The 23,760-nt window shown below is 42.6% G+C and overlaps 1 protein-coding gene across 1 annotated transcript in view; it reads left to right on the top strand.

Moving 5' to 3' along the window:
- nectin3a (nectin cell adhesion molecule 3a) overlaps positions 1-23,760 on the top strand; it is a 52,496-nt gene that overhangs the window by 16,816 nt on the left and 11,920 nt on the right. Inside the window, exons 2-4 of the mRNA XM_088346297.1 lie at positions 16,896-17,246; positions 20,359-20,664; positions 22,327-22,444. Of these exons, the coding sequence (XP_088202423.1) occupies positions 16,896-17,246; positions 20,359-20,664; positions 22,327-22,444 (775 nt within the window). The remainder of the gene's footprint in view (positions 1-16,895; positions 17,247-20,358; positions 20,665-22,326; positions 22,445-23,760) is intronic.

Raw genomic sequence — 23,760 nt, 5'->3', positions numbered from 1 at the left:
TCGCAAGCTAGCAGGTTCCAGTTTTTACAAGTCAAAACGAGGGTCCGACCTTTGCGCGAACCGGATCGGGCGATACCTCGAGACCGCTATGCGAAATTCGACGGAAGACTACAGAAGCACAGGCAGCACGGCGGCGCAGTGGTTAGCGTATGTGCGGCAGAGTTCATGTCTTGGAAACCTCCTGCGTGGGTTCAAATCCAGCTCTAGACTTCATGTGCGGAGTTTGTATGTTCTCCCCGTGCTTGCGTGGGTTTCGTCCGGGCACTCCGGTTTCCTCCCACATTCCAAAAACATGCATGTCAGGTTAACTGGCCGGTCCAAATTGTCCCTAGGTGTGAATGAGCGAGTGAGTTGTCTGTCCCCGTGTGCCCTGCGATTGGCTGACAACCAGTTGAGGGTGTCCCCTGCCCACTGCCCGATGATTGCTGGGATGGGCTCCAGCACCCCCGCGACCCTAATGAGGATAAGCGGTGTAGCTAATGAGATGAGATGGGACTACAGAAGTATTTGCTCACCGGGGTGTCAATGAGGTGAACTAACAATCGGGCAAAGCGGAGCATCTGTCTTTGCTTTTGCTTGATGTCGTTGCCCTGTTTCTCGTTAGCGTCTAACGTCAGCAGGCCTTCTTCGGTCCTTGGCTCCTTTTCAGAGTCAGAGGACTGAGAAACTCTCGGAGTCTCCTGCTTTTATGTCGAAAGCGGCGGAATCATCTCCTTCCAGACCTTGTCTGGAAATGGGATTTTGCAACGTGCTAAACAACTTAGTAGCGATTTGGCTAGCTTGAACACGTTAGCTCAGAATGTCAAGAAGAGCAGAGAGAAAGCTGAGTATTGGTTCTAGGAACGCACGAATACTGTTTTCTTCATACCGATAGCGTTTAGCAATCAATGCTATTTATGAGAATTGATACCGGTAACCGCTAAAACCCTGTTCCTGAAAAAAAGCTACCGATAGCATTTTGTCTTCATCTCCTTAAAGAGGTTGTCTGGAACCCGCTAACTGACTTTGCAGGGAGTTGGCAACCATTAGCACGTTAGCTTGAAATGTGAAAAAGAGCAGAGGCAAAGCTAATTATTTGTTCTCGGAACGCATAATTACAGTTTTTTTCATCCTGATAAACGATAAATGCTGTTTCTGAGAAATGATACCGGTAACTGCTAAAATCTTGTTCCTGACGAAAGCTACGGATAGCATTTTGTCTTCATCTCCTTAAAGAGGTTGTCTGGAACCTGCTAACTGACTTTGCAGCGACTTGGCTAACATTAGCACGTTAGCACGTTAGCTAGAAATGTGAAAAAGAGCAGAGGCAAAGCTAATCAGATAAACCGATAAAATCCTGTTCCTGAAGAAAGCTACAGATAGCATTTTGCCTTCTTTTCTGGACCCGTTTATCTGACTCTATCCTGCCCTGTGTTCTGTCTGATTTCTGGATTCGTTTATCTGACCTGATCCTGTCCCGTGTTCTGTCTGATTCCCGTTACTGACCTCTTTTCTGGACCCGTTTATCCGACCTGATCCTGCCCCGTGTTCTGTCTGATTCCTGTTGCCGACCTCTTTTCTGGATTCGTTTATCTGACCTGATCCTGCCCCGTGTTCCGTCTGATTCCCGTTGCCGACCTCTGTTCTGGACCCGTTTATCCGACTCTATCCTGCCCCGCCCATCGACCTGTTTTTGCCCTGTTTCCTGCCCGATACCTGTTGCCGACCTCTTTTCTGGACCTGTTTCTTCTTCGTTCCAACCATTGACCTGTTTTTCCCTGTTCTCCGTCTGATTCCCGTTGCCGACCGTTTCTGTTTTGCTCCTCCGCTCCGGCCATCGACCTGTTTTTCTCGCTGTCAACGACGACCCTCGCTCGACACGGAAATGCCACTTCCGCGTTCTTGCTATCTGCTACCCGTGACCGACGATTATCGGATCGTGGCTGCAAGGGCTTCTAAACAAAACTGAGTAAAACGATCGCAATTGGGTCCCGTCTCCGTTCCTGTTTTCGTGACCAAAAACGCGTCATATATGAATAAATCGGTCTAATAATATGGTCTAAGAGTCACTTTTAACCTAAAAACGGTACTCTTACATGCTACTTGGATTTTTCTTTTATCACAAATGAGAAAAATCCATTCATGTCTGGCAACTCTGCGGCTGTATTTTGGGTTATTTTTGGGAGCCCGTCTGTCAGGGAGTAACAAATTGCTGTTATTTAAGGGGGGCCCCCGAAAGGGGGGGCCGCATGGGGGAACCCGTCCGGAGCCAGACCGGCTGACCGTCCGACAGCTGCCCAAATGGCGGCCGCACCTGTTTCCCCTGGCCCCTGAACCTCCTATTTGGGAACGCCGCCACCCCCTGCTGGTGTCACCGTAAAACTACATCGTCTTGTTCTCGTCATGTTAAAAAAAGGGATGCTGATTGGCTAATGCGGCGGAAAAACCTGCCATCCACGGTCAAACATTCAAAAGAAGGAAAAGTATATAGCAATTGTGTCATCGCAAGACACTGCCTTTTTCCAAGATTGTACATAGGGCTGCAACAACAAATCGATGATTTAAAACATGGCAACTCATAAGATCATCGATTCGTTGTAGCTCACGATTTATGGAGCCCCCGAGTAGTCAAATCAATGCACACCATTCCGTTGTGACGCTGAGAGTTGTAGTACCGCTTTGGTTTGGCAGGGGGCGCCAAAACCGTGATGTTCCATTTTTAAAATCTTAAATATTGAACATTGCATAATTTACAATCAAAATTGGCATGAAAGTTTCAACTTTTTTGTGTTTGACTGTTTCATCGTGAAATAAAGTGACGTATTTTCAAAGGAACAGACGGGAATACAGAGAAAAACAGGAAAATAATCCGAAAATAATGAAATAGAAAATAAAAAATAAAATAAAAGTAGTAATGACATGTTTAACTTGACCAAGGGGCAGATTCTAAAAATGGAGTTGGCCAACCAGAATTGTCAAAGTTCGAGTTTTAATGGCACTCGCCAGTAAAGTCCGGGCGAAGTTTGCACGGGCACGCTATGCCGCACATCCGCGTGTGGTTTGTTATAGGGTCGCAAGTCATTTTAATCGGTCGGTTATTCTTTCGATGAATCGGATATTCCAACCAGACATTTTCAATTTCCTCCTCTATTTACATATGAAAGTGCACAACGCAACAGAATATTCTGTCGTATGAAATCATTTTCAAATCCAAGATTTGTTCGAATAAAAAATAAAATACAAAATATATAAAAAACCTTATCCAAAGATCATTATATATTTGGACTTGGCATACAAAACAAGAATACACTCAATGTTTACGGTCACGGTTGCCATGGCGCCCAATTGGCGCCGGCTGCGGCTCATTGACAGATTGGCTTCCTGTCTGTTTAAGCTCAGTGCTCTCATTTTTCCTGTCAGTCCATCAAGGAACCTCTGCCCCGCAAGACGTGGGTTTTGACTTGGTCCTGTTTTTCCGTTGGTATTTCCAGTCCAGTATTGTTTATTTTGTCATTTATTTTTTCCTGTTCGATATGTGTTTCCAGTTTCGTTCCCGTCTAGTCTGTCCCTTTTAATTTCGATATCCTGTTTTGATATCAATCCTGTCTCTCCCGTTGTTTATATCGGTTTCCAGTTTCGTTCCTGTCTAGTTTGTCCTGTTTGATTTGGGTATCCTGTTTTGATATCAATCCTGTCTCTCCTGTTGTTTGTGTCAGTTTCCAGTTTCGTTCCCGTCTCATTTTTCCTGTTTATTTTCGATATCTTGTTTTGATATCAATCCTGTCTCTCCTGTTGTTTATATCGGTTTCCAGTTTCGTTCCCGTCTCATTTTTCCTGTTTATTTTTTATATCAATCCTGTCTGTCCCGTTGTTTAATATCGGTTTCCAGTTTTGTTCCCGTCTCGTGTTTCCTGTTTATTTTCGATATCTTGATTCGTTTTCTATCCTGTTTTGTCCAAATTGTCCCTTGAGCGAGTTCTCTGTCCAGCTACCTTCCTGTGTGGAGTTTGCATGTTCTCCTCATGCTTGCGTGGGTTTCCTCTGGGAACTCTTGTTTCCTCCCACATTCCAGGTTGATTGGCTGGTCTAGATTGTTCCTAGGTGTGAATGAGCGAGCGAATTGTCGGTCTCTGTGTGCCCTGGGACAGTTGAGGGTGTCCCCTGCTCACTGCCCAAAGATGGCTGGGATGGGCTCCAGTACCCCCGCGACCCTACTGAGGATAAGCGGTGCAGATGATGGATGGCCGGTCCAAATTGTCCCTAGGTGTGAATGAGTGAGTGAGTTGTCTGTCCCTGTGTGCCCTGTGATTGGCTGGCAACCCGTTGAGGGTGTCCCCTCCTGCCCACTATCTGAAGATAGCTGGGATGGGCTCCAGCACCTCCGCGGCCCTACTGAGGATAAGTGGTCCAAATAATGGATGGATGTATATTTTTTCCTCAGTATTTTTGCAGCTCTTTCTGTTCCCTCGTTTGACGTTGTCGTGTTTGACTGTTTCACGCCGATTATTTGTAAAGATGCAATGTCGAGCGGGTTCTAAGCGTCCCCTGCTGGACCGAAGCGGTACTACCACTTTACAACTTTAATGCATGACACCGATCCACACGCTCTGTGGCTTATAAATCGGGCGTCGCGAGCAACGGACGAGGTCATCGGTTGCTGATGCCCGTTGTCGATTATAAACGATGTTATCGATGAGTTGTTGCGGCCCGAGTGCGTGATTCGTATTTGAACGCGACGGCGCTCGTTATCCGGTTCTGTCCTGGCACCGGTCGTAAAAACGCCTTCCTCGAGGACCCTCTTAGAAAGTCAATGGTCCGACAAGAACGCTGTCCAGAGTGGTCAAATTCCGGCAAAGCACCCCCCGCTTCCCTTTTGTTTTATATTGTGTCGGTGTCAAGAAGCGGAAGCGGCACGCTAGCTGGAAACGTGTTTTTATCGTGCGGAATATTTGCTCAGGGGTCGCCGGCTGCCCCTTTCCTTCCTGCTATTGTGGCCCCCGGGCCGGGCTTGACAAACACGGGGTGAAAAAGCGGGGCCCCGCCGGACCCCCGAGTCAACAAGGAGCGTGTGTGGCCAGATGGCATTCTTTGCGGCCCCCCCTGTCTTATTGTTTGTTGCAGGGGGGGTGGAGAGTATTTATAGGTTGGTACACACAAAGACATGCTGAGAATTTCGCGTTGGAAAGCGACGGCATCGTTATTTTCTGGACGATAAAAGAGCAAAAATGAAGGCACAATAGAATCAAAGATGATTTGGCCCCCAAAAATCAATGAGAATTTTCAAGGACAGTTGACAATTTGGAGGATCCTGAATCGCTAGAGTTGTCGAAGCAGCACTTTCTGAGGTGTGTCTTGGGCAATGACAGCCTGGCAGTGCTCATCCCTCTCCAGGTTGTTTCCCCAAGTAGTTCCCTGTAGCAGGAGAAGCCTCTTGCTCTGACTCAGATTCAGGACCTTCATCATCTGGTTGCTGTTGATTCATGATTTTAGTCAATGTATTCTTTATTTTTTGTCATCTTTTTGATTTTATTTTTATTATTTCATATTTGTTTTATTTTTTTTGTTTGTTATTGCAACATCTGTTGCAGCCTGGTCGTCCTGGAAGGGGGATGACCTGATGTGCAGTCCCTTCTCAAGGTTTCTTCATTTTCCTCATGTGGAAGTTTTTGAGTTTTTCCTTGTCCTCATGTAGGTTGCAGATCAGGGATAATATAATAAGTCTGTAGTTTGCAATAAACTGTAGTCTGTACAGCCCTTTGAGACGCTTTGTGATGAAGGGCCAAACAAATAAACAGGACTTGACTTCTCTCGGTTTCTTCATTTTCCTCATGTTGGGGTTTTTGAGTTTTTCCTTGCCCTCATGTAGGTTTTAGATTAGGGGATGCTGTCATAATAGTCTGTAGTTTGCAATAGTCTTTGAGACTATTTGTGATTAAGGGCGTCACAAATAAACATGATTTGAATTGACTCATCCTGAGGTTTATGTGTTTTCCCTTGCCCTCATGTCGGTTTTAGATCAGGGGATGATGTCACAATAGTCTGTAGTCTGTGCAGCCCTTTGAAACTCTTTGTGATTAAGGGACAAACAAATAAACAGGATTGACCCAAAAATGCTCAAATGAATAAGAGACCATTTCATTGTGTGAAGTATTCCACTTTTCACGTCCATTTTTTTTCACTCACATCAACTGATCTTTTGGCCCATTCCTCTCATTTTCAAATGAAATGAGCAAAAAGACATATCACTAATGTCCTCACTGGTGAGGAATGGTTCTTCTCCTTCTTTCGTTTGTTTCCATCAGCCGACTTCTAAAAAAGCTTTTTGTTTAAAGTTCAACCCTTCTCCATGAGAAGGACAAATTCACTACAAGTCCCACAATGCTTTGCGGCATCCTACATCACGGCCATCCGGGCAATATTCCCCTTTCCGATTGGATGACCGCACGTACGCACGTTACCTCATCATTATTTCTAGTTACTTGCTACTTTGTGCAAAAAGTAACTGAGTTACTCACTCAATCGTCGGAGTAACTCAATCTCCGTTACTTTCGAAAGAAGTTGTCGGATGTCTAAGAATCGGACATTTTCGGAGCCGTATTCGAGTCTGTTGAGAAGAAGAAGAGACAAGTTGTGATTTTGGAAGTTGAACGATAAAAAAAAAAAACATAAAATAAAAGAAGTAAACGATGTAAAGTGAGTTTCATCGATTAAATCTGACTCTTAAACCGAGACAAGTCAAGTAGACATAGCCTACTGTACTTTAGTAGGCATCTATTAAACAAGAATCCACTGTTTCCCTTTCTAGCCACTCGTTTTAGCCCCTCGGTTGCAAGCTTGGCATTTTGTCATTGTTAGCTGCTCCGTGTAAATAAAGCTTGGCCGTCCTTTAGTTTTCACTTTTTTTCCACTGTTTCCGTATTTAGTCGTTCATGATTAATTTTAGTAGGCATCTATTAAACAAGAATCCACTGTTTCCCTTTCTAGCCACTCGTTTTAGCCCCTCGGTTGCAAGCTTGGATATGCCTTTTTCCATTTTTGTCATTGTTAGCTTTTCCGTGTAAATAAAGCTCCTTTAGTTTTCACTTTTTTCCACTGTTTCCTTATTTAGTCGTACATGTTTAATTTTAGTAGGCATCTATTAAACAAAAATCCACTGTTTCCCTTTCCAGCCACTCATGTTAGCCGCTTGGTTACAAGCTTGGATTTGGCATTTACCACTTTTGTCATTGTTAGCTGCTCTGTGTAAATAAAGCTTGGGCGTCCATTAGTTTTCACTTTTTTCCACTGTTTCCCTATTTAGTCATTCATGTTTAATTTTAGTAGGCATCTATCAAACAAGAATCCACTGTTTCCCTTTCTAGCCACTCATGTTAGCCCCTTGGTTACAAGCTTTGATTTGCCATAAACTGCTTTTGTCATTGTTAGCTGCTCTGTGTCAATAAAGCTCCTTTAGTTTTCACTTTTTTTCCACTGTTTCCTTATTTAGTCATTCATGTTTATTTTTAGTAGGCATCTGTTAGACGCAAATCCACTGTTTCCCTTTGTTGGTTGCTTTGTGTATATAAAGCTTGCTTCGTCCTTCAGGTTCTCAACTTTTTTTCCACTGTTTCCCTCTTTAGCCACTCATCTTAGCCTTTTGGCTGCAGGCTATGATTTGCCAAAAAAAACGCTATTTTATTGTTAGCTGCTCCGTGTAAACAAAGGTTGCTTCGTCCTTCAGTTCTCAACTTGTTTCCACTGTTTCTCTCTTTAGCCATTCTTATCCAATTTTAGCAGTGTTGGTGATGCCCTAAAAGGCATCTATCAAACAAAATTCCACTGTTTCCCTCTCTAGCTACTCATGTTAGCTCCTTGTCTGCAAACTATGATTCACCGATGATCACTATTGTTAGTTTTAGCTGCTCCGTGTAAGTAAAGCTTGCTTCGTCCTTCAGTTTTAAATTTTTTTTTTTCCACAGATTCCCTTTCCGGCCACTTGTTAGCCACTCGGGTGTAGGCCCGGGCTCGCCAGTACCCGCTATTGTTGTTTTTATTTGTATAAGTCCTTCAGTTTCATTTGCCCTTCATAAACTGTTATTGACTATCCACTGTTTCCATTTCTAGCCACTCACGTTAGCCACTTGGCTGCAGGCTATGATTTGCAGAAAACCTCTATTGTCAGTTGCTATTGCCTCGTCCTTCAGTGTCACTTGCTTTGCATCGCTGCCCAGGCAAGCAAATTCCTGTCATTCAGGCATATGGTGTTTCTTTTCCACGGATTCCTTCTCTAGCCACTCGTTTGAGTCTCTTGGCTGTAAGCCACAGCCAGCCACTATTTTCAGCTGCTCATGGTTCATCCTTCAATGTCTCTTGGCGTCAACAGCTGCTCACGAGAGCAAATATCAGAGACCCGTGAGTCAGGCATCTTCCATTTTTTTTCTACCTATTCCTTCTCTAGCCATCCATGTTAGTCTCCTGGCTGCACACTATCGCTACTTACTATTTTTGGCTGCTTCCTTCTCTGGCCACTTATATTTGCCACTTGGCTGCGGGCAACGGTTTGCTGCTAGCTGAGTGTCTCTTATTTTAGCTTTATTCAGGCATCTGGCGCTTGTCATCTTTCCATAGTTTCCTTCTCTAGCCATTCACTTTTCTTTAATTCTGGCATGCAGGGTCCCAATGCTTGACGAATTTAATCTTTTACTGGCGTTTTCAGTAGCTTCTCCCATTCGCTGAGTCCTCTGATTCAGGGCATGTTTTACTGTTTCCTTCTTTAGCCACTCATGGCAGGCTATAGATTAGCGTTAACCGCTATCTGTATTGTAAGGTGCTCCTGCCTCGTCCTTAAGTGTCAACTGCAATGCGATGAGTCATCTGGCGCTTGTCATTTTCAACTTTTTTTCCACTGTTTTCTTCTCTAGCCACAGATCTTACTTACTTGGCTGCAGGATTTGGCCGGACGCTAGCTGTGTTGTCAAGTCATGTCATGTTTGTTGTTAGTTGCTCTGTGTTTCTCGCCTTCCAAGTGAATGTTGCCAGGTTTTGTAATTTTCCAGTAATCTTTCCACAGTTTCCTTCTCTAGCCATTCACTTTTCTTGAGTTCTGGTATGCAGGGTCCCAATGCTTGACAAATACAATATTTTACTGGCGTTTTCAGTAGCTTCAACCATTAGCTGGGTCTTCTGATTCAGGGCACTGGTCATGTTTTACTCTTTCCATCTTTAGCCACTCATTGCAGGCGTTAAACGCTAACTGTATTTTAAGGTTCTTGAGCTTTGTCTTTAGGTGTCAACTGAGTCCTGCAATGGGATAAGTCATCTGGCGCTTGTCATCTTCAACTTTTTTTCACTGTTTTCTTCTCTAGCCACTGTTCTTACTTACATGGCTGCAGGCTTTGGTTGGACGCTACCTGCTGTTGTCAAGTTAAGTCACGTTCGCTGTCAGTTGCTCTGTGAATGTTGCCAAGTTTTGTGATTCAGGCATCTAGCGCTTGTCATTTTCCAATAATCTTTCCACAGTTTCCTTCTCTAGCCATTCACTTTTCTGGAGTTCTGGCATGCAGAGTCCCAATGCTTGACAAATGTAATATTTTACTAGCGTTTTCAGTAGTTTCTCCCATTGGCTGAGTCCTCTGATTTAAGGCATGTTTTACTGTTTCCTTCTTTAGCCACTCATTGCAGGCTATGGATAGCGTTAACCGCTATCTGTATTGTAAGGTGCTCCTGCCTCGTCCTTAAGTGTCAACTGAGTCCTGCAATGTAATAAGTCATCTGGCGCTTGTCATCTTCCTCTGTTTTCTTCTCTAGCCACTGTTCTTACTTACATGGCTGCAGGCTTTGGTTGGACGCTAGCTGCTGTTGTCAAGTCAAGTCACGTTCGTTGTTAGTTGTTCCGTGTTTCTCGCCTTCCAAGTATATGTTGCCAAATTTTGTGATCAGGCATCTGGCGCTTGTCATGTTTTTCATCGGGTTTTCCTTCTCTAGCCACTCCTCTTGCTCCTTTTTGTGATTAAGGGTCTCAATATTTGCTCTTGCAATACATTACAGGCCTTTTTAGTCGTGTCTACCACCAGCTGCTCGGGTCAGCTGCTGAGACATTGTTTTTCCTTCAGGGCCACCACCCCCCTAAACAAGCACGCAAAATTGTGAATCCATTGACTTGTTTGACTTATCATTGCTAAGGTTTACTTGGCGTTACGTACGATAGTTGCACACAAGGTTTCACTGGCTCCTTATCAAAAGTCAATTCTATTGAATGACACCAGCCCTGACCAACTCCGGCTTTTAGCTCTTTTCAGCCACCCCGGGTGAATCCCCGGCAAGTTTTTCCGATCGGCTCCTCGCGCGACACCCCATACGCTGTCGTCTTTCCCCGTGTGCGTCGCGAGCGTCACGGCTAATCTCCGCCCGCGAGTGGGCGGCGGTGAACGTGTTTAGCATCTCGCCAACACGAGTGATGTCACCGCCGACGAACGGGGCCAAGGTCTGTCGTGCCGAGTCTTTCCTTTTGGAGAGCGAGAACGAAAAGGGCAAAAGTGCAAACTCCTTTGTTTCTTGCCGTCATCTTGGAGACGAGCGCCACATCTGTGATTGTTCGAGAAAGGGAAAAAGGGAAAGGGACAATCGTTTAAAAAGGGAAAAAGAGAAAGAGAAACAATGGAAACAAGGGACAATCATTTTAAAAAGGGAAAAAGAGAAAGAAAGGAAAAAAGTAAAATGGACAGTCATTCAAAAAAGGGAAAAATGGAAAGGAAAAAGAAAGAAAGGAAAAAGAGAGAGAAAAACAGTGGAAAAAAAGGAAGAATCATTTAAAAAGGGAAAAAGGGAAAAAGAAAAAGAATAATGGACAATCATTCAAAAAAGGAAAAGGAAAGAGAAAGAAAGGAAAAAGAGAAAGAAAAACTGAAAAAAGGAAGAATCCTTAAAAAGGGAAAAAGCGAAATAAAAAAAAGAAAGAAAACTGGCCGATCATTCAAAAAAGGGAAAAAGGTAAAGGAAAAAGAAAGAAAGGAAAAAGAGAATGCAAAACAGTGGAAAAGAGGAAGAATCGTTTAAAAAGGGAAAAAGCGAAAGAAAAAAAAGAAAAATGGACGATCATTCAAAAAAAGAAAAAGGGAAAGGAAAAAGAAAGAAAAAAAGAAAAATGGATGATCATTCAAAAAAAGGAAAAAGGGAAAGGAAAAAGAGAAAGAAAAACAGTGGAAAAAAGGGGAGTAAAGGCACCAAAAACAAAGCTCTTAAATGTCTTTTTCGTTGGGGACAAAGTTCTTGGACATTGTCCTCTAGCAGGGACAGTAGGTCCCTGCCTTAAGACGGAAGCTGGAAATAGGGATTCTCTCTTTTGTCACTGCTGTTGAACTGAAGCTTAAAGGAAAGAGGATGGACTTTTAATCATGGCGTGCTTATAAATAGAGTTGGGACGGGCGCTTGAAATCCTTGAAAATGCTTCAATTTCAATGTTGTGTTGACAAGGTCAGGAAAAAGCTTGAATTTTGGGTGACGTGCTTGGAAATGCTTGAAATTGTTGCCATGTCTCTTGGCAGTCTGATGAATGAAGACAACGCCCGCTCTCAGTCATGATTGTGTTGTTGTGTGAAGGGTCACCGCCCCCTCCTGGTCGCACCCAGAGGACAGCTCTATTTAGAAAATTGGCTCTAATTTCACGAAATACAAATTAAAATAGAAATTGTAAAATACAAGATTATTTTTTGTCTTCCCTTTTGGATTTTTTTTCTTTCTTGTCTCTCTCTCTCTCTCTCTCTCTCTCTCTCTCTGTCTCTCTCTCTTCAGTTCTTTTGTCTTCTGTTTTCTTTTAATATTTTTCCTTTCTTTTCTTTCTTGTTTCTTTCCTTTTTTTCTTTTTTATCACGTATTTTTATCTGTTTCTTTCATGTTTTTCTTTTATCTTTTTATTTTTTATTCTTCTTCTTTTCTCTCCTTAATTTACTTCTTTTCCTTTCAGGCTCTTTTCCATTTCTTTCTTTGTTTTTTAAAAATGTATTTTTTTTCATTTATTTCTTGTTCTCTTCATTGTTTTCATTTTTGCCTTTGTTTTTTTTCTATTTGTTTCTTATTTTTTATTTTATTTTCTCCTTTTTTTCCCCGGTTTTTCTTCTCTTTTCTTAAAAATATGTTCTTCCTTGTGTAGGCCACGGGCGACGGACCAGTTTTTATATTTTCGTCATTTTTCTCCTCAGCGCGCAAGAAAATTGAAGCGAGATATTTTAAAGTCAACGTCGGCGCGAGATTGAGTCAATGGAATGATTCTACAACAATTCTTTACAATTCTATGAAAAATACAATATCAAATGTTATTTTCACCTATAGGGGGAGCCCTCCCCTTTTTGGAGAAACGAGTGTGACCTAGCCAATTGTTCAAGCTGAATGGCAGAATTTTGGTCAGTTTACAGCAGCCCATTGACACTAACAAATCCTAGATGATAGATAGGATCTGCTCAAAGTAGCACAAGGTAGCTGCTAGCAGCAAGATAGTTCTCTTGTCCGGCACCGGATTTCTTGGAAGAAATGCCCTTGAAAGTGCTAGAAAAGTCCTTGAATTTGGCCACGAAGAAGGTGGAGCCATTTTTTTTTTTTTTTTGCTGTCGTCGGCGCGTTTGGCGAGTGGCATCTTGCCCCCCACGCGGAGACCGTCTGCCGCTCGCGGCTAACGCTAACAGCGGACTTCTCGCCGTTGTTCCCGCCGCCGTTAGCATCGTTAGCATTGTTGGCGTCATTAGCATCCTTAGCGTAGTTTGTTTTGTTTGTTGTTTTGACCTGAGCTCAGAGGCGTGGGACTCCCCTGCCAGAATTCAAACACGCTCGCCGGGGTCGGACCGATCGCTTCCAAAGAGAGAGAGAAAGAAAGAGACAGAAACTAAGAAGGAAAGAACAACTTAGAGAGCAAGAAAGAGAGAGCGAGAGGAAACAAAACATAACAATAAAGAGAGAGAGAGAGAGAGAGAGAGAGAGAGAAAGAGAGACAGAGAGAGACAATGAGAGACAGAGAGAATCAGAGAGAGAGAGAGAGAGAGAGAGACAGGGGGAGAGAGAGAGAGAGAGAGAGAGAGGTGGAGAGGTAGAGGTAGAGAGAGTGGCAGAGAGAGAAAGAGAGAGAGAGGTGGAGAGAAATAGAGAGGTGGAGGGAAAGAGAGGGAGGGAGGGAGAGAGGTAGATTTTGATAGAGAGAGAGAGACAGAGAGAGAGAGACAGAGAGAGGAGATGAAGAGGTAAAGGTGAAGAGAGAGAGGGAGAGGGAGAGGTAGAGAGAGTGGCAGAGAGAGAAAGAGAGAGAGAGGTGGAGAGAAATAGAGAGGTGGAGAGAAAGAGAAGGAGGGAAGGAGAGAGGTAGTTTAGATAGAGAGAGAGAGACAGAGAGAGAGAGAGAGAGAGAGAGAGAGAGAGGGAGATGAAGAGGTAAAGGTGAAGAGAGAGAGGGAGAGGGAGAGGTAGAGGTGGAGAGAAAGAAAAGGAGGGAGAGGTAGAGACACAGAGAGGGATAGGTAGAGGTAGAGAGAGAGAGACAGAGAGAGAGAGGGAAAAGTGGAGAGAAAGAGAGAGAGGGGGAAAGGTGGAGAGAGAGAAAGGTGGAGAGAGAGAGAGAGAGAGCATGTAGCCGTTAGCACGTCGCAAGATGTAACCCGATTGTAAGTCAAGTTTCGGAATCTCGTTAGCATATAGCAGTTAGCGTGTAGTTGTTAACACGTCGTAAAATGTAACTGGATTGTAAGTCAGGTTTCGGAGTCTTGTTAGCATGTTGTCGTTAGCATGTAGCCGTTAGCATGTCGCAAAATGTAACTCAATTGTAAGTCCGGTTTCGGAATATCGTTAGCATATAGCTGTTAGTACGTCGCAATATGTAACTTGATCGTCTGTCAAGTTTCGGAGTCTCGTTAGCATATAGCTGTTAGCATGTCGCAAAATGTAACTCGGTTTTAAGTCAGGTTTTGGAGTCTCATTAGCATACAGCTGTTAGCATGTAGCCGTTAGCTCGTAGCAAAATGGTCCTCGATTGTAAGTCAGGTTTTGGAATCTCGTTAGCATATAGCTGTTAGCGTGTAGCCGTTAGCACGTTGCAAAATGTAACTCGATTATAAGTCAGGTTTCGGAGACTTGTTAGCATATAGCAGTTAGCATGTAGTCGTTAGCACGTCATAAAATGTCACTGGATTGTATGTCAGGTTTCAGAGTCTCGTGAGCATATAGCTGTTAGCGTGTAGCCGTTAGCACGTCGCAAAATGTAACTCGATTGTAAGTCAGGTTTTGGAGTCTCTTTAGCATATAGCTGTTAGCGTGTAGCCGTTGGGACGCAGAAAAGTGTAACTCGATCGTAGGTCAGGTTTCGGAGTCTCGTTAGCATGTTGTCGTTAGCACGCTCTTAGCACTCGTCACACCGCCTTTAATAATAGGGAAAGGGACTTTCCCTGTCATTACAGCAAAACCCTTTTGGGTTAGCGGCAAGCGCCAATAAAGATGAGCAATCGGGAACGAAAGCGGTCCTACGCTAACGTGGGAAAAGACGGCGGGCAATTAGCGTGGCTGCGGCCGAGACCCGAAATAGCGCCCCTATTTATGATGGTGTTCGCGTTTGAGGCTTTTCATTCGAAAGGATTTGCAACCGTAAACATGTCAACGTGGATAAAACCGAAAAAAAAAACCGTCTTTTGTGTTTTTTTTAGGCTAGCTGCTTGCTAGGTTAGCTCTAGTCTATCATGCTTTTATTGTGGCGGTACGTATCAAAGAAATGTATCTATATCTATTTTTGAAATCACGATTCTCTTGAACGATTTGCCGACTTGCTTCATGCTAACAAGTAGATGCTAACGTGCTAACGGCAACATGCTAACGACAAATGCTGACATTTACATGCAAACAAGTAGATGCTGACTACTAAATCCTAATGACTACATCCTAATCAGTCGATGCTAACAGCTATATGCTAACTACTCTGTGCTAACGACTACATGTTAACAACTATGTGCTAGCATGTCGTCGTAAGATTCAGTTGTTAACGACTACGTGCTAACAGGTAAATGCTTACAAATCCATGCTGACTACTACATTCTAACAATTACATGCCAACAAATAGATGCTAACGACTACATGCTAACAAGTAGATTCTATCATCTACTTGGTAATGATTACATGCTAACAAGTAGATGCTAACATGCTAACGACAAATGCTGACAATTACATGAAAACAAATAGATGGCGACTACTAAATGGTAATGACTGCATTCTAACGAGTATATGCTTACGACGATATGCTAACTACTACGTGCTAACGACTATATGCTAATGACACCCTGCTAGCATGTCGTCGTAAGCATTCACTTGTTAACAACTACATGCTAACAAGTAAATGCTTACAAATTCATGCTGACTACTACATGCTAACAAATATATGCTAACGACTATATGCTAACTACTATGCACTAGAATGTAGTCGTTAGCTTCTACTTGCTAACGACCACATGCTAACAAGTAGATACTTACAACTACATGCTAACGACAACATGTTACTGAGTAGATGCTAACACTTACATGCATGTTCGCTTATGGGGTTTGGCATTAGCCTCGGTGGCTAGCTTCAGTTTAGCAGTAAATGCTTATTCAATAAGCACAAAAGCTAGCATCGCAGACCACAAATAGTAGCAATGGTGCAAATGTTTGGTGTTAGCTTCGGTGGCTAGCTTCAATTTAGCCGTTATTGCTCATGTATTCAGCATAGATGCTAGCGTCACAGGTACTAGCATTGGTGCAAATATTTGCTAATAGGGCTAGGCCTTGGCTTTTCTTTGGAGGCTAGCGTCACTTTATTGAATTCTATTTTAAACTAGCTTCAGCTGCTGGATTCATTAGCGAACATTAGCACTAACGCTGGCATAGCTAGTTTCACGGAGGCTAGTTTCTAATGTTTTCGGATCAGACAAAAGTCAATAGCACTGGTGCAAATGTTGGCTATTACGGTTTGGCGTTAGCTTCGGTGGCTAGCTTCAATTTAGTAGTAAATGCTTATTCAATAAGCACAGAAGCTAGCATCGCAGACTTCAGATTCTAGAATTAAAGCTAATGTTCGCTAATACGGTTTGGCGTTAGCTTCGGTGGCTAGCTTCAATTAAGCACTAATTGCTAATTCAATAAGCACAGAAGCTAGCATCGCCGACTTGAATTGAAGCAAATGTTGGCCAATGCGGTTTGGCGTTAGCTTCGGTGGTTAGCTTCAATTTAGCAGTAATTGCTAATTCAATAAGCACAAAAGCTAGCATTGCAGACTTCAGATACTAGAATTGAAGCTAATGTTCGCTAATATGGTTTGGCGTTAGCTTCGGTGGCTAGCTACAGTTTAGCAGTAATTATAATAATAATAATAATAATTTCCTTGTATTGTCATTCTGTGTAACAATGCACACAGAACGAAATGTCGATTGCACCTGACCCGTTGTAGCGAGCCGATGCAGCCGCAGCCAACAGAGGGCGCCGCCGACCACTTTTTAAGTCTTAGGAATGACTCGGCCGGGGCGCGAACCACCGACCTCCCAGTCTCAAAGCGGGCGCCTTACCATCTAGGCTACTGAGCTGGTTATTGCTTATTCAATAAGCACAGAAGCTAGCATCGCCGACTGGAATTGAAGCAAATGTTGGCTAATAGAGTTTTGGCGTTAGCTTCGGTGGCTAGCTTCAATTAAGCACTAATTGCTAATTCAATAAGCACAAAAGCTAGCATCGCAGACTTCAGATACTAGAATTGAAGCTAATGTTCGCTAATATGGTTTGGCGTTAGCTCCACTGGCTAGCTACAGTTTAGCAGTAATTGCTTATTCAATAAGCACAGAAGCTAGCATCGCCGACTGGAATTGAGGCAAATGTTGGCTAATAGAGTTTTGGCGTTAGCTTGGGTGGCTAGCTTCATCGCGGCTAATGCTAGTCTTTTGGCGCAGGCTCTCGGGGAAACCTGGAGGTCCTGGTCCCGGAGCGCGTGGACGCGGTCTCGGGCAAAAAGGCCAGACTGAGCTGCCGGCTAGCGCAGGACGCTAACGTGAAGCTAATCCAGAGTTCCTGGGAACGACAGACGGCGTCGGGGAAAGAAATGGTGGCGGTGCATCACGTGGACCACGGAACTTCCGTCCCCGCCCACTTGGAGCAGCGCGTCCGCTTCCTGTCCGAGGGCCAATCGGAGGCCGGCGTCTCGCTGGAGGGGGTGGAGCTAGCCGACGCCGGCTGGTACACCTGTAAGGTGTCCACCTTCCCGCTCGGGAACGGACAAGCTTCCCTTTTTCTTAACGTTTTGGGTGAGTCTCTCCAATTTTCTTCTTTTTCTTTCCTTCTCTCTTTCCCTTCTTTTTCCTTTCCTTTTTTCTTTTTTCTTTTTCCTTTTTTTATTTCCTTCTCTTTCCCTTCTTTTTCCTTTTTTTATTTCCTTCTCTTTCCCTTTTTTTTTCCTTTCCTTTTTTGTTATTCCTTTTTCCTCTTTTTATTCCTTTATCTTTCCTTTCTTTTTTCTTTCCTTTTTTCTTATTCCTTTTTCCTTTTTTTTCTTATTCCTTTTTCCTTTTTTTCTATCTTTCTCTTCTTGATTTCTCAAAAAAACACGTTTTTAACAATTCATGAAAACATAAGGTAAAGAAAAATATTTTATTAAAAGTGTGGGAGTAGGGTCATAAATCAACCCTTTCCCCCCATTAGTATTGCAATTTGTCTGTGTCGATCTCTCAATTTGATTCCTAACGTCAAGCATTGAGGGCAGTCTAATTTTAAGAAAATTTTGAGAGCATTTAATTTGATTACTTTTGTTACGCAACCATGAGTAGGGTCATAAATCTACACATTTTCTTTCTTTAATGTTGCTCTTTGACTGTTTTGAGCTCCATATTATATTCCCAGTGATTGAAAGCTTAAAGTACTCGTAATTTAAAACAGGTCAATAGCATTATATTTGTTTATTTTGGGGTCTTAACCATGAGTAGGGTCATAAATCTACACATTTTCTTTCTTTAATGTTGCTCTTTGACTGTTTTAAGCTCCATATTTTATTCCCAGTGAGTGAAAGCTTCAACTATTCGGAATTTAAAGCACGTCAATACCATCATTTTTGATTGTTTTGGGGTCTTAACCACGAGTTAAGTCATAAATCTACACATTTTTCCCTTAATGTTGCTCTTTGACTGTTTTGAGCTCCATATTTTATTCCCAGTGAGTGAAAGCTTAAACTATTCGGAATTTAAAACACGTCAATACCATTATTGTTGTTTGTTTTGGGGTCTTAACCATGAGTTAAGTCATAAATCTACACATTTTCTTCCTTAGTGTTGCTCTTTGACTGTTTTGAACTCCATATTTTATTCCCAGTGAGTGAAAGCTTAAACTATTCGGAATTTAAAGCACGTCAATACCATTATTTTTGTTTGTTTTGGGGCCTTAACCACGAGTCAGGTCATAAAATTTCGTAACTTTTGCTATTTGATTGCGTTGATCCCCGTGTTTTATTCCTAGTGAAAGAAAATTAAAAGGAATTCACTCTACTCGTAATTTAAACATCATTTTTGTTTACTTGTGCATCGCAACCACGCGTAAGGTCATAAATCAACACATTTCCTTTCTCTAGTTTTGCTATTGATTGCGTCGATTTCCGTGTTTTATTCCCAGTGAAAGAAAACCGAGAGGAATTCAACGTACTCGTAATTCAAACATCATTTTTGTTTGCTTGTGGAACGGAACCACGTGTAAGGTCATCATAAATCTACACATTTTCTTTCTTTAATGTTGCTCTTCGACTGTTTTGATCTCCATATTTTATTCCCAGTGAGTGAAAGCTTAAACTATTCGGAATTTAAAGCACGTCAATACCATTATTTTTGTTTGTTTTGGGGCCTTAACCACGAGTCAGGTCATAAAATTTCGTAACTTTTGCTATTTGATTGCGTTGATCCCCGTGTTTTATTCCTAGTGAAAGAAAATTAAAAGGAATTCACCGTACTCGTAATTCAAACATCATTTTTGTTTGCTTGTGGAACGGAACCACGCGTAAGGTCATAAATCAACACATTTCCTTTCTCTAGTTTTGGTATAGGATTGCGTTGATCTCCGTATTCTTCGTAAAGCACTCGCACAACCCCAGCTTAAATAGTGAAAAAAAACAAAATGTCCTCCGTCTTTCTTCAACAGGATGATTTATGACTTCCAGGACGATGGGAATAAAAACACTTTCGAACAATACCGTAAAACAGTGAGTGACGGAAGGAAAATATTGTATTTCTCGTGAAATGAGTGAAAGCATTTTTCTTCAATGGAATGTTTTATGGCCCCGAGGACTTTGAATTCCAAACAATTCCATGGCTCCGACTCAAGTTAAGTTTATGTCCTTTTCTTTCTCTTTTTTTGACATTTGCTGATATCCGTTTGGTGAAAATAGAAGAAAAAAAAAAAACTTTAAAGGGACAGTGAGAATTATTTGGTGTTCAAAAAAAATCAAAAACTTGTTCTTGAAATCACTATTGTACAATTGTGCACTTTTTCAAATCTATTTTGAAACATTTGATGAAACTTGAGGCTCAACTAGAGGGAGCTGAGATGATTTACTGCCGTCTTGCTGCTAGGGTTATTCCCGAAACATGCCGCCCAACCCTCTCTCTTTTACTTTCTTCCTTTCTTTTTCTGTCTCTTTCTGTATCTTCCTTTCTGTGTATTTCTTTCTGTATTTCTCTTTCTCTGTCTTTCTTTCGTTCTTTCTCTGTCTTTCTTTATCTTTCTTTGTTTCTTTTTTTCTCTTTCTTCATCTTTCTTTGTTTCTTTGTCTTTCTGTATTGCTCTTTCTGTATCTTTCTTTGTTTCTTTCTTTCTCTTACTGTATCTTTCTTTGTCTCTTTCTTTATTGCTCTTTATGTATCTTTCTTTCTCTCTCTTTCTGTATTTTTTTTTCTCTCTTTCTTTCTTTCTTTCTTTCTTTCTTTATTGCTTTCTTTTGCTGTCTATTTCTCTCTCTTTCTTTATTTCTGTAATTCTTTCTTTTATTTCCTGCATCTTTCTTTCTGTGCATTTCTTTCTTTCTTTCTCTCTCCCTTGCTTGCTTTCTTTCTTTCTTTCTCTCCCTTTCTTTCTTTCTTTCTGTATCTTTCTATTTCTTTCTTTCTTTCTCTCTCCCTTGCTTTCTTTCTTTCTTTCTTTCTGTCCCTTTCTTTCTTTCTGTATCTTTCTATTTCTTTCTTTCTTTCTCTCTCCCTTACTTTCTTTCTTTCTCTCTCCCTTACTTTCTTTCTTTCTCTCTCCCTTTCTTTCTTTCACTCTCCCTTACTTTCTTTCTTTCTTTCTTTCTTTTCTGCTTTCTTTCTCTCTCTCTGTCTTTCCCTCTTTCCCTCTTTGCTCTCCTCCTCTCGTTCATCCTTCTCTCTTTCCCCTCCTGGTCAGTGGAGCCGAAGGTGTTCGTTTCGGCGGGCGCCTCGGTTTTGTCGGAGGGCGATCCCGAGACCCTGGTGGGGACGTGCGTGGCCCAGGAGGCTCTGCCGGCCGCCCAAGTCTGGTGGGAGGCCTCGGAAGTGGAAGGCGGACGCTCGGAGACGCAGCGGCGCGGCGAGACGGACGGCACCCAAAGCGTCCAGGTTCGATACCTGTGGACGCCCTCCGGCCGCGCCCAAGGTCGGACCCTCACCTGCGTGGTGCGACACCCCGCTCTGGACACCGACTTCCGCATCCCCTACAAGCTCGACGTTCGCTGTGAGTAGAGAGAGGAAGAAAGGGAAAAAAATGAGAGAAAAGACAGAGAGAAATAAAGTGAGAAAGAAAGTGAGCAAGATCAATAGAGAGAGAGAGGAGAGAGAGACAGAGAGAAAGAAATAGAGAGAGCACTGTAAAGAACAAGCACAAATGGAGAGAGAACGGGGGAAGAAAAGGAAAAAATGAGGGAAAAGAGGGAGCAAAAAAATTAAAGTGAAAAAGAAAGTGAGCATGATCAATGGAGAAGGGGTAAGAGAGAGAAAAGGCAATAGAGAGAGAAATAGAGAGAGCACCTAAAGCACAAATAGAGAGAGGAAGGGGGAAGAAAAGAAACAAATGAGAGAAACGACAGAGAGAGATAAATTAAGTGAGCATGATCAATTGAGAAGGGGTACGAGAGAGAAAAGGAAAGAGAGAGAGAAATAGAGAGAGCACCCAAAGCACAAAAAGAGAGAGAAAGAGGTAATAAAAGGAAATAAAGAAAAAGAAAAGAGAAGGAAAGACAGAAAAAAGGGTGAAAGAAAGTGATCAAGATAAAAAGAAATTAGATCAATGGAAATGGGTTGAGAAAAACAGAGAGAAAGAGAAAAATAGAGGGAGAGCACAATAAAGAGGAAGCATAGAGAGAGAAAGGGGGTAAAAAAGGAAAAAAACAGAAAAGAGGGAGAGAGAGAAAAAAGTGAGCATGATCAATGGAGACAGAGTAAGAGAAAGAGAGAAAGAGAGAAATAGAGAGAGCACCATAAAGACAAAGCACAAATAGAGAGCGAAAGGGGGAAAAAAAGGAAAAAAATGAGAGAAAAGAGGGAGAGCCTGATCAATGGAGACAGGGTAGGAGAGAGAGAAAAGGAGAGAGAGAGAGAAATAGAGAATTAGAGGGGGAAGAAAAGGAAAAAAATGAGAGAAACGAGGGAGAGAAAAAAATTAAATGAGAAAGAAAGTGAGCATGATCAATGTCGAAGGGGTAAGAGAGAGAAAAGGAAAGAGAGAGAGAAATTGAGAGATCACCACAAAGACAAAGCACAAATAGAGAGAGAAAGGGGGAAAAAAGGAAAAAAATGAGAGAAAAGAGGGAGAGAAAGAAATAAAGTGAGAAAGAAAGTGAGCAAGATCAATAGAGAGAGAGAGAAAAAGAAATAGAGAGAGCACCATAAAGACAAAGCACAATAAAAGCTAAAGAAAAACTTAGATTACCCTGATCTACCCCAGCACCTTCATCATCTGGTCGCCGTTGTTTTTCCTTGATAATACACTCTGCGGCGCGTGATGTCTCGCTAACGTTAGCGATTTTTAAGCTAGCTTCATCGGGTCCAGACCGGCGCCTAGATAAATGGCTGCCTGTGGTTTTTTTTCTTCTCTTTTCGAGTAAAAAAGAAGAGTCTCCAGTGCGGGGTCAGTGGGCTCATCCTCATTATTTCCTTTTGATTTTTTTTCGTCCGGCTCGTTAATCCTCCGGAGAAATCAAAGAGCGCAAAATTGGATCCGTCCCCGCCCGTGTTTGCCGACTTTTATTACCTGCTCGCTTCCATTTTTTTGGGGGGGGGGGTTTTATCATCCCTCCGATTTGTTTTCCTCAATTTGTTCCACGGCGTCGCGCATGAGTTTGTTAGTTTTTGGCGTGTCGGGGGTCCGGCGGTTCTAATGAATTTTGGGTTTCGGCAGTTGCTCCGGTCGTCCACATCACGGGGAAGGAGAAGCGCCGATTCGCCGGAGAAGCCGAGGTGACCTTCGTCTGCGACGCCCGGGCCAACCCACCTGTCCGGGAATACACCTGGACCAGGTGAGTGGAGATCTTACCTTACCTTTTGAGTTTTCCCTTGCCCTCATGTCGGTTTTAGATCAGGGGATGCTGTCATAATAGTTTGTGGTTTGCAATAATCTGTGGTCTGTGCAGCCCTTTGAGACTCCTTGTGATTAAGGAGTCACAAATAAACATCACTTGACTTCTCTAGGTTTCTTCATTTTCCTCATGTTGGGGTTTTTGAGTTTTTCCTTGCCCTCATGTAGGTTTCAGATCAGGGCATGGTTTAATAGCAGTCTTTGATCTGTGCAGCCATTTGAGACTCTTTGTGATTAAGGGCCAAAGAAAAAAACAGGACTTGACTTCTCAAGGTTGCTTCATTTTCCTGATGTTGACGTTTTTGAGTTTTCCTTGCCCTCATGAAGGTTTTAGATCAGGGGATGGTATCATAATAGTCTGTAGTTTACAATAGTCTTTGATCTGTGCAGCCCTTTGAGACTGTCCCTTCTCAAGGTTTCTTGATTTTCCTCATGTTGAGGTTTTGAGTTTTTCCTTGCCCTCATGTGAGTTTTAGATCTGGGGATGGTGTCATAATAGTCTGTGGTCTGTGCAGCCCTTTGAGACTCTATAAAAACAGAGCGAGAAAGAGACAAAGAGGAACAAAGCAAGAGAAAAAGAGAGATAGTCAGAGAAAAAAGGAGGAAGAGAGAGAAAAAGAGATACAAGTACACCATTTGTTGGAGGCACCTGGCTTTGGCAACATCAAATGGACATATTTCAACCTGCAGCTCATTTTTCTCTTGCGCTACTCTCAGTACTGTCCCACGGGCCGGATTCAATCCCTTGGCAGGCCTGATCCAGCCCGCGGGCTGCCTCTTTGACACCCCTGGTTTAAATGGTTGTTTGAAAAAAAACATCAATAAATAAGGCGTTGATGCAGTAATGGGGTACGTAGGTTTTGACTCTGTCCTGTTTTCCTGTTGGTATTTCCTGTCCGGTATTGTTCCCGTTTATTTTTGTCCTGTTTGATATCGGCTTCCAGTTTTCGTTCCTGTCTAGTTCGTCCTTGTCAATATCAGTTTTCAGTTAAGTTTCTGTCTATTTTTGTCCTGTTTATTATTCTCTTCAGTTTTCGTTCCCGTCTTAATTGTCCTGTTTATTTTTGATATCCTGTGTCATTATTTATCCTGTCTTTCTTGCCTGTCCGGTATCGACCCCATTTGTCCGATATCAACTCGTGCAATTGGTATCGATGTGGTCGGCCTCTGGCTTCCTATCATTCCACGCCAGACCGCTTCCTAACGTGCATGGCTCCCCATTTCCCGTAAAATATTTCTACTCTATATTTCTATATT

This window comes from Urocampus carinirostris, chromosome 10, assembly GCF_059441175.1.
Source record: "Urocampus carinirostris isolate Australia breed hairy pipefish chromosome 10, RoL_Ucar_1.0, whole genome shotgun sequence".
NCBI classification, from domain to species: Eukaryota; Metazoa; Chordata; class Actinopteri; order Syngnathiformes; family Syngnathidae; genus Urocampus; species Urocampus carinirostris.
The sequence above is the reverse complement of the archived record's forward strand: the minus strand, read 5'-3'. Positions and strand labels throughout refer to the sequence as shown.